Raw genomic sequence first — 13,330 nt, 5'->3', positions numbered from 1 at the left:
TGGTGGTGGTAGTGGTAGTACTTGCTGTAGTAGTAGTAGTAGTAGTAGTGGTGGTAGTGGTAGTACTTGCTGTAGTAGTAGTAGTAGTAGTAGTAGTAGTAGTAGTGGTGGTGGTAGTGGTAGTACTTGCTGTAGTAGCAGTAGTAGTAGTGGTGGTAGTGGTGGTAGTAGTAGTAGTAGTAGTAGTAGTAGTAGTAGTGGTGGTGGTGGTAGTACTTGCAGTAGTAGTAGTAGTAGTAGTAGTAGTAGTAGTGGTAGTAGTGGTAGTGGTAGTAGTAGTAGTAGTAGTGGTGGTGGTAGCAGCAGCAGTAGTAGTAGTGGTGGCGGTGGTAGTGGTAGTACTTGCTGTAGTAGTAGTAGTAGTAGTAGTAGTAGTAGTAGTAGTAGTAGTAGTAGTAGTAGTAGTAGTAGTAGTAGTAGTAGTAGTAGTAGTAGTAGTAGTAGTAGTAGTGGTAGCAGCAGCAGCAGTAGTAGTAGTGGTGGCGGTGGTAGTGGTAGTACTTGCTGTAGTAGTAGTAGTAGTAGTAGTAGTAGTAGTAGTAGTAGTAGTAGTAGTAGTAGAAGTAGTAGTAGTGGTGGTGGTGGTGGTGGTGGTGGTGGTGGTAGCAGCAGCAGCAGCAGTAGTAATAGTAGTAGTAGTAGCAGTATAGTAACAGCAGCCGCTATATCACGGTTAATGTAGCTGCTACACTGAGGGAAGGTGGCTCAGCTCATGGTCAAGCTAGCCCCTGTACGTACGTACGTACATATATAGTAGTAGTATAGTCACTACTGTATATAAAGAGAGAGAGAGAGAAAGAGAGAGAGAGACAGAAAGACAGAGAGTAGCCATTAAGAGAGTAGACAATGGTCAAGTCAACAGGTATGTATCGAGGGACGGAAGAGTCGCTCAGTATTCGCTTAAAATATCGAGGGGTGGCTGTGTCGCCCATGGTCAAGGCAGTAGTTATCGTATTCGCCGAGGTACGGTAGAGTCGCCCATGTAGTTGCCGTATATGTCGAGGGACAGTAGAGTCGCTCATGTTCAAGGTAGTGGTTGGTGTATATGCCGAGGGTCAGTAGAGTCGCTCATGCACTTGCCGTATTCGCCATGGGACAGTAGAGTCGCTCATGCACTTGCCGTATTCGCCAGTGGGACAGTAGAGTCGCTCATGTTCAAGGTAGTGGTTGGTGTATATGCCGAGGGACAGTAGAGTCGCTCATACACTTGCCGTATTCGCCATGGGACAGTAGAGTCGCTCATGCACTTGCCGTATTCGCCAGTGGGACAGTAGAGTCGCTCATGTTCAAGGTAGTGGTTGGTGTATATGCCGAGGGACAGTAGAGTCGCTCATACACTTGCCGTATTCGCCAGTGGGACAGTAGAGTCGCTCATGCACTTGCCGTATTCGCCAGTGGGACAGTAGAGTCGCTCATGTTCAAGGTAGTGGTTGGTGTATATGCCGAGGGACAGTAGAGTCGCTCATACACTTGCCGTATTCGCCATGGGACAGTAGAGTCGCTCATGCACTTGCCGTATTCGCCATGGGACAGTAGAGTCGCTCATACACTTGCCGTATTCGCCATGGGACAGTAGAGTCGCTCATGCACTTGCCGTATTCGCCATGGGACAGTAGTGTCGCCTATTGTAGTTGCCGTATATGTCGAGGTACGGTAGAGTCGCCCATGTCCAAGGCAGTAGTTGTATATGTCGAGATACGGCAGAGTCGCTCATGTACTTGAGGAATATGTCGAGGCACGGTAGAGTCGCTCACGTACTTGAGGAATATGTCGACTTACGGTAGAGTCGCCCATGTCCAAGGCAGTAGTTGTTGTATATATCGAGATACGGCAGAGTCGCTCATGTACTTGAGGAATATGTCGAGGTACGGTAGAGTCGCCCATGTCCAAGGCAGTAGTTGTATATGTCGAGATACGGCAGAGTCGCTCATGTACTTGAGGAATATGTCGAGGTACGGTAGAGTCGCCCATGTCCAAGGCAGTAGTTGTATATGTCGAGATACGGCAGAGTCGCTCATGTACTTGAGGAATATGTCGAGGCACGGTAGAGTCGCTCACGTACTTGAGGAATATGTCGACTTACGGTAGAGTCGCCCATGTCCAAGGCAGTAGTTGTTGTATATATCGAGATACGGCAGAGTCGCTCATGTACTTGAGGAATATGTCGAGGTACGGTAGAGTCGCCCATGTCCAAGGCAGTAGTTGTATATGTCGAGATACGGCAGAGTCGCTCACGTACTTGAGGAATATGTCGATGTACGGTAGAGTCGCCCATGTAGTTGCCGTATATGTCGAGGTACGGTAGAGTCGCCCATGTCGAAGGCAGTAGTTATCGTATTCGCCGAGGTACGGTAGAGTCGCCCATGTAGTTGCCGTATATGCCGAGGGACAGTAGAGTCGCTCATGATCAAGGTAGTGGTTGGTGCATATGCCGAGGGACAGTAGAGTCGCTCATGTACTTGCCGTATTCGCCAAGGGACAGTAGAGTCGCTCATGCACTTGCCGTATTCGCCAAGGGACAGTAGAGTCGCTCATGCACTTGCCTTATTCGCCAAGGGACAGTAGAGTCGCTCATGCACTTGCCGTATTCGCCATGGGACAGTAGAGTCGCTCATGCACTTGCCGTATTCGCCATGGGACAGTACTTGAGGAATATGTCGAGGTACGGTAGAGTCGCCCATGTAGTTGCCATATATGTCGAGGTACGGTAGAGTCGCCCATGTAGTTGCCGTATATGTCGAGGTACGGTAGAGTCGCCCATGTAGTTGCCGTATATGTCGAGGTACGGTAGAGTCGCTCACGTACTTGAGGAATATGTCGTGGTACGGTAGAGTCGCCCATGTAGTTGCCGTATATGTCGAGGTACGGTAGAGTCGCCCATGTAGTTGCCGTATATGTCGAGGTACGGTAGAGTCGCCCATGTAGTTGCCGTATATGTCGAGGTACGGTAGAGTCGCCCATGTAGTTGCCGTATATGTCGAGGTACGGTAGAGTCGCCCATGTAGTTGCCGTATATGTCGAGGTACGGTAGAGTCGCCCATGTCCAAGGCAGTAGTTGCCGTATATGTCGAGGTACGGTAGAGTCGCCCATGTAGTTGCCGTATATGTCGAGGTACGGTAGAGTCGCCCATGTCCAAGGCAGTAGTTGCCGTATATGTCGAGGTACGGTAGAGTCGCCCATGTAGTTGCCGTATATGTCGAGGTACGGTAGAGTCGCCCATGTAGTTGCCGTATATGTCGAGGTACGGTAGAGTCGCCCATGTAGTTGCCGTATATGTCGAGGTACGGTAGAGTCGCCCATGTAGTTGCCGTATATGTCGAGGTACGGTAGAGTCGCCCATGTAGTTGCCGTATATGTCGAGGTACGGTAGAGTCGCCCATGTAGTTGCCGTATATGTCGAGGTACAGTAGAGTCGCCCATGTAGTTGCCGTATATGTCGAGGTACGGTAGAGTCGCCCATGTAGTTGCCGTATATGTCGAGGTACGGTAGAGTCGCCCATGTAGTTGCCGTATATGTCGAGGTACAGTAGAGTCGCCCATGTCCAAGGCAGTAGTTGTTGTATATGTCGAGGTACGGTAGAGTCGCCCATGTAGTTGCCGTATATGTCGAGGTACGGTAGAGTCGCCCATGTCCAAGGCAGTAGTTGTTGCATGGGTTGAGATACGGTGGCAAAGTCTCTGTTCAGTGTAGTGTAAAAATAATAATAACAATAATGTCTGGAGCCGCGGTGTCGTGACAAATGTCAGTGCCACAAGCATAACAACTCAAATACTACGAGTCATATAAACACCCAGTTTATATTTTATACACAAATATTGTCAACAGCATCCTAGACAACCAGTTTAGCATGTATACACTAATATTGTCAGCGGCATCCTAGACAACCAGTATCCTAGACAACCAGTTTAGCATGTATACACAATTACTTTCAACAGCATCCTAGACAACCAGTATCCTAGACAACCAGTTTAGCGTGTATACACAAATATTGTCAACAGCATCCTAGACAACCAGTATCCTAGAAAATCAGTTTAGCATGTATACACACATACTTTCAACAGCATCCTAGAAAACCAGTATCCTAGACAACCAGTTTAGCGTGTATACACAAATATTGTCAACAGCATTCTAGACAAACAGTTTAGCGTGTATACACAAATATTGTCAACAGCATCCTAGACAACCAGTTTAGCATGTATACACTAATATTGTCAGCGGCATCCTAGACAACCAGTATTCTAGACAACCAGTTTAGCATGTATACACAATTACTTTCAACAGCATCCTAGACAACCAGTATCCTAGACAACCAGTTTAGCGTGTATACACAAATATTGTCAACAGCATCCTAGACAACCAGTATCCTAGAAAATCAGTTTAGCATGTATACACACATACTTTCAACAGCATCCTAGAAAACCAGTATCCTAGACAACCAGTTTAGCGTGTATACACAAATATTGTCAACAGCATCCTAGACAAACAGTTTAGCGTGTATACACAAATATTGTCAACAGCATCCTAGACAACCAGTTTAGCATGTATACACAAATATTGTCAACAGCATCCCAGACAAACGGTTTAGCGTGTATACACAAATATTGTCAACAGCATCCTAGACAAACAGTTTAGCGTGTATACACAAATATTGTCAACAGCATCCTAGTCAACCAGTTTAGCGTGTATACACAAATATTGTCAACAGCATCCTAGTCAACCAGTTTAGCATGTATACACAAATATTGTCAACAGCATCCTAGACACACAGTTTAGCGTGTATACACAAATATTGTCAACAGCATCCTAGACAACCAGTTTAGCATGTATACACAAATATTGTCAACAGCATCCCAGACAAACAGTTTAGCGTGTATACACAAATATTGTCAACAGCATCCTAGACAACCAGTTTAGCATGTATACACAAATATTGTCAACAGCATCCTAGACAACCAGTATCCTAGAAAATCAGTTTAGCATGTATACACACATACTTTTAACAGCATCCTAGAAAACCAGTATCCTAGACAACCAGTTTAGCGTGTATACACAAATATTGTCAACAGCATCCTAGACAACCAGTTTAGCGTGTATACACAAATATTGTCAACAGCATCCTAGACAACCAGTTTAGCATGTATACACAAATATTGTCAACAGCATCCCAGACAAACAGTTTAGCGTGTATACACAAATATTGTCAACAGCATCCTAGACAAACAGTTTAGCGTGTATACACAAATATTGTCAACAGCATCCTAGTCAACCAGTTTAGCGTGTATACACAAATATTGTCAACAGCATCCTAGTCAACCAGTTTAGCATGTATACACAAATATTGTCAACAGCATCCTAGACACACAGTTTAGCGTGTATACACAAATATTGTCAACAGCATCCTAGACAACCAGTTTAGCATGTATACACAAATATTGTCAACAGCATCCTAGACAAACAGTTTAGCGTGTATAGACAAATACTGTCACCAGCAGCGTTGACAACTAGTTTACATTTTATCAGGTAGAGTACTCCTGCTTTTATATACACATATTGTCATCAGCAGCTTACATAGCCTGTTTAGCTCTTATACACAAAATATTGCACCAGCAGCTTAGACATCCGTGGTAATATACGAAAGAAAACAAATTAGCGTTGACTCCCAGGGGTACATCAGTCAATGCTAACTCTAACAATATATTGTTCAATCAGATATTAAACCCTACGTGAAGTGCCTTCCAAATTGCACTTGCAGAACGCAAATGGTTTCGTTACTCATAGCGCCCGGTCTCTGTTGTATAAACTGCCATTGTACAGACGTTTGTAGCAGCCCACCAATACATGTATACTCCCAGAAAGATTACAAACACATCGAAATTAGCCGCACCAGTATATGCGCTGAGAGCATAAACTTATCCGGTGATTATATTTACACAAACAGACGTCCACATGGTTAGCCCTAACAATACACTATTGAATCAATCCTTATCAATCTGCTACAGCAAGAGGTGCCATGAAAACGACATTAGAGAAAAATTAAAGGACAAAACAATTAGTGCAGATATCCATTAAGAAGCCATGAGGCGGAGAGCTAGGGATAAACCTGTGTTCGTCTCCGCATACCTAGCATTCCGTGTTGGGAGGGAGATTTTCGTCCTTTCATTCAGCAGAAAAACTTACACAGCCTAGTAAGTATTGCGTTGCTACATACAGGGTAGGCCGACAATGACAGCGGTAGTGTGAGACAGCATTAAGGACTTCCAACCAAGCCTGACGACTCGACAAAGACAGAAACACAGGTGGAGGGGACTCACGGGACACGTTAATATGATTCTTTATACATATAAGGTATGTGCAAAATGCGGTTCTTTTCATAGCGTTTTGCGTAACATAACAGTTGAGCAGAGTGGTGGAGCTCTGAAAAAGATGTCACTTACAGTGCGAACTGCCGCCACGCAAGGCTAAGCTGTGGAGAGACGGGCACTCGGATAGTTTTCGGGAGGCGAGGAACCCTTAGAGACTCGGATTGAGAGCTGTCGTGATTCCCCATGGCTTGAGATGGGGAGTACGGAACTAGTGCCGGATTGTTTCAGTGAACGGTCACATGTGGTTAGAACTAGGTCTATCTCGCGTAGCAGAAATACCCAAGGACTGTGGCTTTAATACCCAATACCGAGACAGGCCAGTTATAAATCGCTCTGGTCACATTCACGCTAGGGACGGTTGATAACAGCAAGCATTTTTATCTCCACTTGAAGGAGAATGTTCTTTCGGTGGACAGCCTGAGATCGCCTGTGCGAATTAAACAGACTCCAGAGACAATCCCGAGGGATAACCCAGCGGTCAATCCCTGAGGGAGGCAATCGTCATTTGTTATCCCCGACAGCAGACGACAAATTGTCTCCGACGCACGTCATAATTGGTGGCACCGGGTAGGGTCACAGTGGTGTACCCAGTCCAGTCTCGTGGCTCTCGCTGTACAAGTGGACAAGCAGACGATACCTGGCAGCAGACGACACGTGTGTGCAGACGATACCATTCGCGGGATGTTTTCATTGACTCCTGAACACACTTGGGACAGTCTTTGAACTCACAGTGAGGGCAATAAGCAGCTTTGTGACTCGTATGTCCTGTTTACAAACACAACCAGCCACGGGATCAAGCTTTGTTGCTTCATGATTGGATTTCGCCGTGTTTTATGATTGACGTGAAGGGGGGATTTATCTGGAATACAGGTAGACAATTGAATCTTTGGAACTAATATATATGTATGGCCTTCTAAATATTCAGCTCGTCATCTGCCAGTGTCGCACTGGAGAAAGACACTGACAATCTAAGGATTCCCTGGATCAAACACTCTTAAGTGTTTATTTTTCTTTCGCTCTGATCTGCTACGGCGAATTTGCTGATTTTGCGGATTATAACCATCTGTTTCCCCTGCTGCCTCAGGCTACACAAACAACTACCACTAGTTTTGCGACATGTAACCTATCCACTATTGCAGGACAACAAAGTTTTTCAACGAGGTCCTCTGTTAGTTTTACCCTATAGATTTCAGGCTGATTCCCAGTGTAAAAAGTCGTGTATCAACCCTCGCGACGGTCGGCGGAAGCTACACTGCCGTCAGGCGTCTGTTTGAGACTGCAGGGGAGAGATGTATGTGTAGAAGCCGGCAGTTAAAACCAGGCTGCAGATAACACATCTAGTAGCCGTGTGTAGGTACTGAAATGTGTGACATTTATTTGGTGGCTGTATTCAAACACTGGTCATGTCAAATTACACGGCCTGTTGCTGTGCTGGAGCCCATGGTCTGAACGAACTGATATAATCACTTCACAGCGGATTGTCATACCTACTCAGAACCTTCACAGAGGAGACTGCACGCACCTTTTTCATCCCGTTTCTGGAAGAAAAGCTGACATAAAGTTGGACAATACCCAGGGTTCAGTACTTAACGTCCCCTGACTGAAATGTGCATTCTTCATAGTCCAACAACCTTGTCCAGGGAGGAGAGGACACTATCCTAAAGCTACTGCACCAATATGCATGTGATGTTTTCCCTATTATTTGTGACCGTGGTAAGTAGATCTACTTTCTACACATTCTATTTTTAAACTTTTATTGTGCCACCGTATGATTCAAACAGTCGCCCTTGTGGGTTTTACCTTAACCAAGTGGGAGGCGTTAGAAAAAGGTTTCTCTGAATGGCTATGGGTGTGTAAGAAATATTTAAGGCACATAAGCTGAGTGATACGGTTTATCAGAGGTCATGAACACTGATTACTACTGGAGAGGTTGCGCTAAGTCTGTTAGAAAAAAATGTTGAATCTTGTATATGTCAGTGACCCTCTTTGCGGTGATAAAGAAAATAGTTTTTGTGGTTTCGCGTTTTCTCGCTGCGGTTGTACTAAACATTTAAAACCCTGGCGCCTCGTGGTTTTCTGTCGACTGCAACAGTCCCCGTGAGAAGATATGAGTGAGTCTCATTCATACAATTAGCCACACTGCTTCAGCTTGACAGTATTTACCGACGGAAACTTAAATTACGTCTCCTTGTTGACAGAAAGGTATACTCCTTGATTTAAGTAGCCTGCCCCAGATCATCGGAACTCCACACACCATTGAGATGTATTATATAATGAGTTTACACAGGCTTCCCCTCACGGGGTCTCGACTGACGGCTTCGGTGTGGTCGTAGGGCCTCGTTTTGCCTACACCATTTCAATAGGTAGACGTAAAACATCTCCAGCTGATTGGGAACATCACAGGGAAGTTCATGGACTCATAAGGCATACAGCCTGTGCATGTTATTAATCATTTCACTGCAGGTTTTATAACTCTACTCGTTTTTATCATTTGAAACAGTTTAAGTATATATATTTCCGGTTTTTCGTGGATTTATATTATTTGTTGACTCACAACATCAAACAGCATCTATAGCTTTTATTAAAAGATGAGCATAAGTATTTTATTTATGGAACGTCATCGTTTCATTTATCGATGATAGCCCAGATACGTCTAGAAGTGATACCTGTCTGCTGCGAAACTGATAGGCTATTGTGTGTTACTGCCAAATCGTACCTTTTCATTCAAAAGGTTATATACAGTTGGACGTGAAGGGCAGAGGTGCTGTTTGCTGTGATGTGTTTCCTCGTTGTCTTGAAGGTGCCACCAACCTTTCTCCCGAAGCCAGTGCTGGAACTTGGGGGCTGAATGGTCCTCTAGGAACCTTTAGGAGAAAGGCTATTGTATACATATGACGAAACGTGTGGTTCCTGTTCCGCATACAGGGATTTAGCTTTGCTTCACATCTTGTTCAAAATAAGTGGGAGAACACCCAGTTGTTTCACAGTATCATAGTCAATTCATTAATGCGGAGAAAAGAGCATTCCCAGACTGAATGTTTATAATTTGTCATCTTTATCCATGTCTTCGGATGTTTCGGTTTGAGGACGATAAGGAAAATTTGGTTTGCAAGTGCTGTCAGAATTCTGAGTCCTGGGTTATGACCCTAATTTTGGTTGCTCGATCTAGGTGTGTCTTAGTTTATATCTAAGGGTTCGAACCACAGGATCACGCATATGGTTGTCATTTACTGAGTATCAAACCTCAGCAGGGAGGTGAATAGCACTGAGCTTGTCATCTTCCTTCATCTTTGGCCAAAGCAGTAAAGTGACTAATTAAGCTAACACTAGAGTATATGATCTACCGAAACAGATTCAACTCACGTCATATAGAGGGACAAACAGAGGGATGGATACAGCTTTTTGAGAAATGTTCACCTGTTTTCATGGGTCTTATTATAAACTTTCAGGAAAACAATGGGAAAGGGTTGCGCACCCCTTAGGATCCGCCTATGCAAATTCATGAATGAGTCAGTGAATGTAAGGGCAATGCTAGATGTTATTTATTTACCCTGGATCCAAATTTTGGTGAACACGAAAATATGCCACAATAAAGTATAAATGTTTATTGTTGTTATTTCTGTGTTGGTAAACCCTAGCTGAAAGTCGCAAGATACTCAGTCTGTGATCCATCACCTCCAAGGATGTACAGTGATGGATGCCCTTGTCAGTTCCTCAACATTACGTAACGCACACGGTAGACGAATCTCCTTAAGTGAAATATGTATATAAGTGTGTGGTTTATATTTCCAAGTTCTCTTTACTGGGTCTCGTGGTGGACGAGATTTCAATGGTGGTATCTCAACCGTAACTTTATGTTCAAATAACCCCTGAATTTGTCGACCTTGTGAGGTTTATGAATGTTTGTACAGATCGTATTGTATTTCTCGCGCTGTCAAGTGTTTACCTGAGGCTGTAAGTGTATTATTATGGTCTTTTCGGGCTCGTTAGTCCAACTTCTTCCGTGTCGTGTGTGTTTCCTCGACACACATGGTGTCACAAGGTTCAGCTGGCATTGAATAAAACGATACCACAGTTAAAGGGAACGTGACGCCAAACCTCGGCCTCTGGTCTGCTCCCTCCTAAAATGAAGCCGTAAGGATTGTAAAAACCTGTATTTTGTCAGTTTTTTTTCGACTTTTACAAACCGTTTACTAGAAACGGTTTCTTTTAGGGCCTGCATTTTACTGTACCTTCTGAATATTGCATCAATATAACTAGAATAATGCACATTATTAATTGCTGTTAAGGAAGAATCTCTCATCCACTATTCTGACTCGGTGAAATATCTGGCAGCTCTTATAACCAAGATACGAATGGTTACAGACGAAAGTTAAACTATGTGACTGCGTGAGTCGTAATTAGCGACGTGGAGGAACCAAAGACACGACGCGCGCTCCCGGGTTATGATAAGGCAAGGTAAGGTAAGATAATACATTGCATAACAAAACATGTACTCCTTCCCAGGTGCAAACATGACATATTTGAGATTAATTACAAGTATTTCGATGAAATTGCTTTTCGGCTGTACACTTACGATTTCCCTAATATCTTCCCATCGATATTAGTATAAATCCGTTTTCTTTCTTTTAAGCACAATTCAGATCGTTTGTATTTAGAGCTGTCAAATCAATTCGTATCCTTTGGTCGGTGCGGGTGTAATGGGGGTAATATCTACTCCTCTCCTATGTAAACGCCTTGAAGTGATGGAGTCGGGATAGTCCAACACGTATGATTCATCCCATTGGCCGCTGTGATAGTCATGTTTCTGGTGTCTAGTTACTCTCCAGCTAAACTTCCAGCGGATACAAGGCTATAACAACCATATCATTTTATCCAAACCCATGTCAACCTAATATCAGACTCAATGTACTTTGTTCTATTGTTCAGTGTTCACTTAAAGTGTCGTATACACGGCTTAATGTTTCTACTGATTAAATCTATAGTGTTGTAGCAAGACGATAACGCCGCCAAACAACAGACATCGCCATGTATACGGGTATGTGATGAGCGGACAGGGTGTAGGTAGGGAGATGGCGATTTATGGAAGGGTAGATTGGAAACTGGGTGGGATGGATGTCACAGAGCCTTTAATCGCAGATGCTGGATCCTTGCTAATGACTTACAAGGCTCGCTCACTCTCAGATGTCAACAGTAAATGTATCTTCTTGTGACAGACCACGACGATTACCTATAGTCACCTACACAATCAGAGCGGACAGAGAGAGTTGTGTGGAATCCGGCCAAGCAACATGCCCCATAATGGGTGGGAGGTTATACCATGACGTCATTCACCTCCCGTGGCCAACAACACTATGGCTGTACAATGTCCACTACAGTAGCTAATGGTTTATGACCAGCTGCCCTCCCACCCAGTCCAAGAGTCTATACAATATATCACCCACCCGGTTGCTACTCGCGGTATACTCACAGGGGCATGGAGGTCAGTGTGATTGAAGACCCTTCACCACCGTGTCCGAGGGACGAGGGGAGTCGATTTGTGGATTAAAGTTAGTCAGTTTGACAAGTACTTTGCAACTCGCCGAAGCAAAGAATACTGTCAAATAGATAATGGATTTCGTGTCGTTAGCTGGTCATATGTAAACACCCGTCTAGAACAACACGAATAGTGTACCGTGTAGGTGTGAGAGGGACAATATGTGTACACACAAACCCACAAGTCTCCCCTATGTGTAAATACGCTCACGAGGTCCCTGTTAGGGGAATGACCGATGTGTCGTGTGATGTTGCTGTCGCTGCTGACGACGATCAGAGGCTACTTACACTTGAAGTATGTGAATGGATTTGAATCCACTGCCTACATACAGAGTCAACTGAATGGACGCCCACCCATCTCTACCAGCTGATTGTTACAACCAGTACACGAGTACGTGCTGCGTGTGGTTGAGTGTTAGAAGACCGGGTCCAGGGTGTAATTGAGAGTGAGAAGACCTGTACAGGGTCCAGGTCCAGGGTGTAGCTGAGAGTGAGAAGACCTGTGCAGGATCCAGGTCCAGGGTGTAGCTGAATGTGAGAAGACCTGTGCAGGATCCAGGTCCAGGGTGTAGCTGAGCGTGAGAAAACATGTGCAGGATCCAGGTCCAGGGTGTAGTTGAGCATGAGAAGACCTGTGCAGGATCCAGGTCCAGGGTGTAGTTGAGAGTGAGAAGACCCGTGCAGGATCCAGATCCAGGGTGTAGCTCTGTGTGAGAAGACTGGATCCAGGACGAGGGTGTAGCTGAGTGTTAGAAGACCTGTACATGATCCAGGTCCAGGGTGTAGCTGAGTGTTAGAAGACCGGGTCCAGGTCCAGGGTGTAGCTGAGCGCGAGAAGACTGCATGCTGTGCCCAGATCCGGGGTGTAGCAGTGTGTGAGAAGATCGGATTCAGAGACCAGGAGGTCCAGGATCTCCTGGAACGGAGAAGGAATTCATTTTACATAACCCATCAGAGTTCGTCCTCTTGTACTGCCCACTTGATCCACTGAATATGTTTCTTTAAAAGAAAAAGAACGTTTTGAAATTATGATATGAATTCCAAGGAGTTTAATTTACAGCATATAGATTCATGGGTCTGACAGAGGACAAAAAGCATTGCCATATACAAACGGTAATGTCTGTTTGAAAGCACATTCCAAAAGGAAAGGAATGTCTCTATGTTCTGTTAGACACAACAATGACCACGATTCTTTAAACAAAGTTCCACATCAGTTATGAGCATTTATCTTTCTAATAGGTGCACTTAACGTAATCCAGCGTACCATTTCATCACCGCGCGTTGTCGTTATGTGACGTAACACCTCATTACGGGACGGTACTGTCGTGTTTATGGGTCACAGACAAGCGACTGTGTTTACCCGTCAACATTTAGTAGTGTGTCCCAGTGGGGGCAAACAATGACAGGAAACTGTCATAAATTCCTTCCACT

General features: G+C 44.7%; 1 protein-coding gene across 2 annotated transcripts in view; it reads left to right on the top strand.

The window, feature by feature from the left end:
• Positions 1–13,330, top strand: part of LOC137277368 (protein madd-4-like) — a 117,542-nt gene that overhangs the window by 42,994 nt on the left and 61,218 nt on the right. The window contains exon 1 of one of the 2 annotated variants that reach the window (XM_067809069.1): positions 6,366–8,077. The exons of the other annotated variant lie outside the window; for it this stretch is intronic. Within the exon in view, the coding sequence (XP_067665170.1) occupies positions 8,042–8,077 (36 nt within the window). The 5' untranslated portion in view covers positions 6,366–8,041. Of the gene's footprint in view, positions 1–6,365; positions 8,078–13,330 lie in introns of those variants that run through there. 2 annotated transcript variants of the gene reach the window in all.

The sequence above is a fragment of the Haliotis asinina genome, chromosome 3 (assembly GCF_037392515.1).
Source record: "Haliotis asinina isolate JCU_RB_2024 chromosome 3, JCU_Hal_asi_v2, whole genome shotgun sequence".
Taxonomy (NCBI): Eukaryota; Metazoa; Mollusca; class Gastropoda; order Lepetellida; family Haliotidae; genus Haliotis; species Haliotis asinina.
This window is presented reverse-complemented; position numbering and strand designations above follow the sequence as displayed.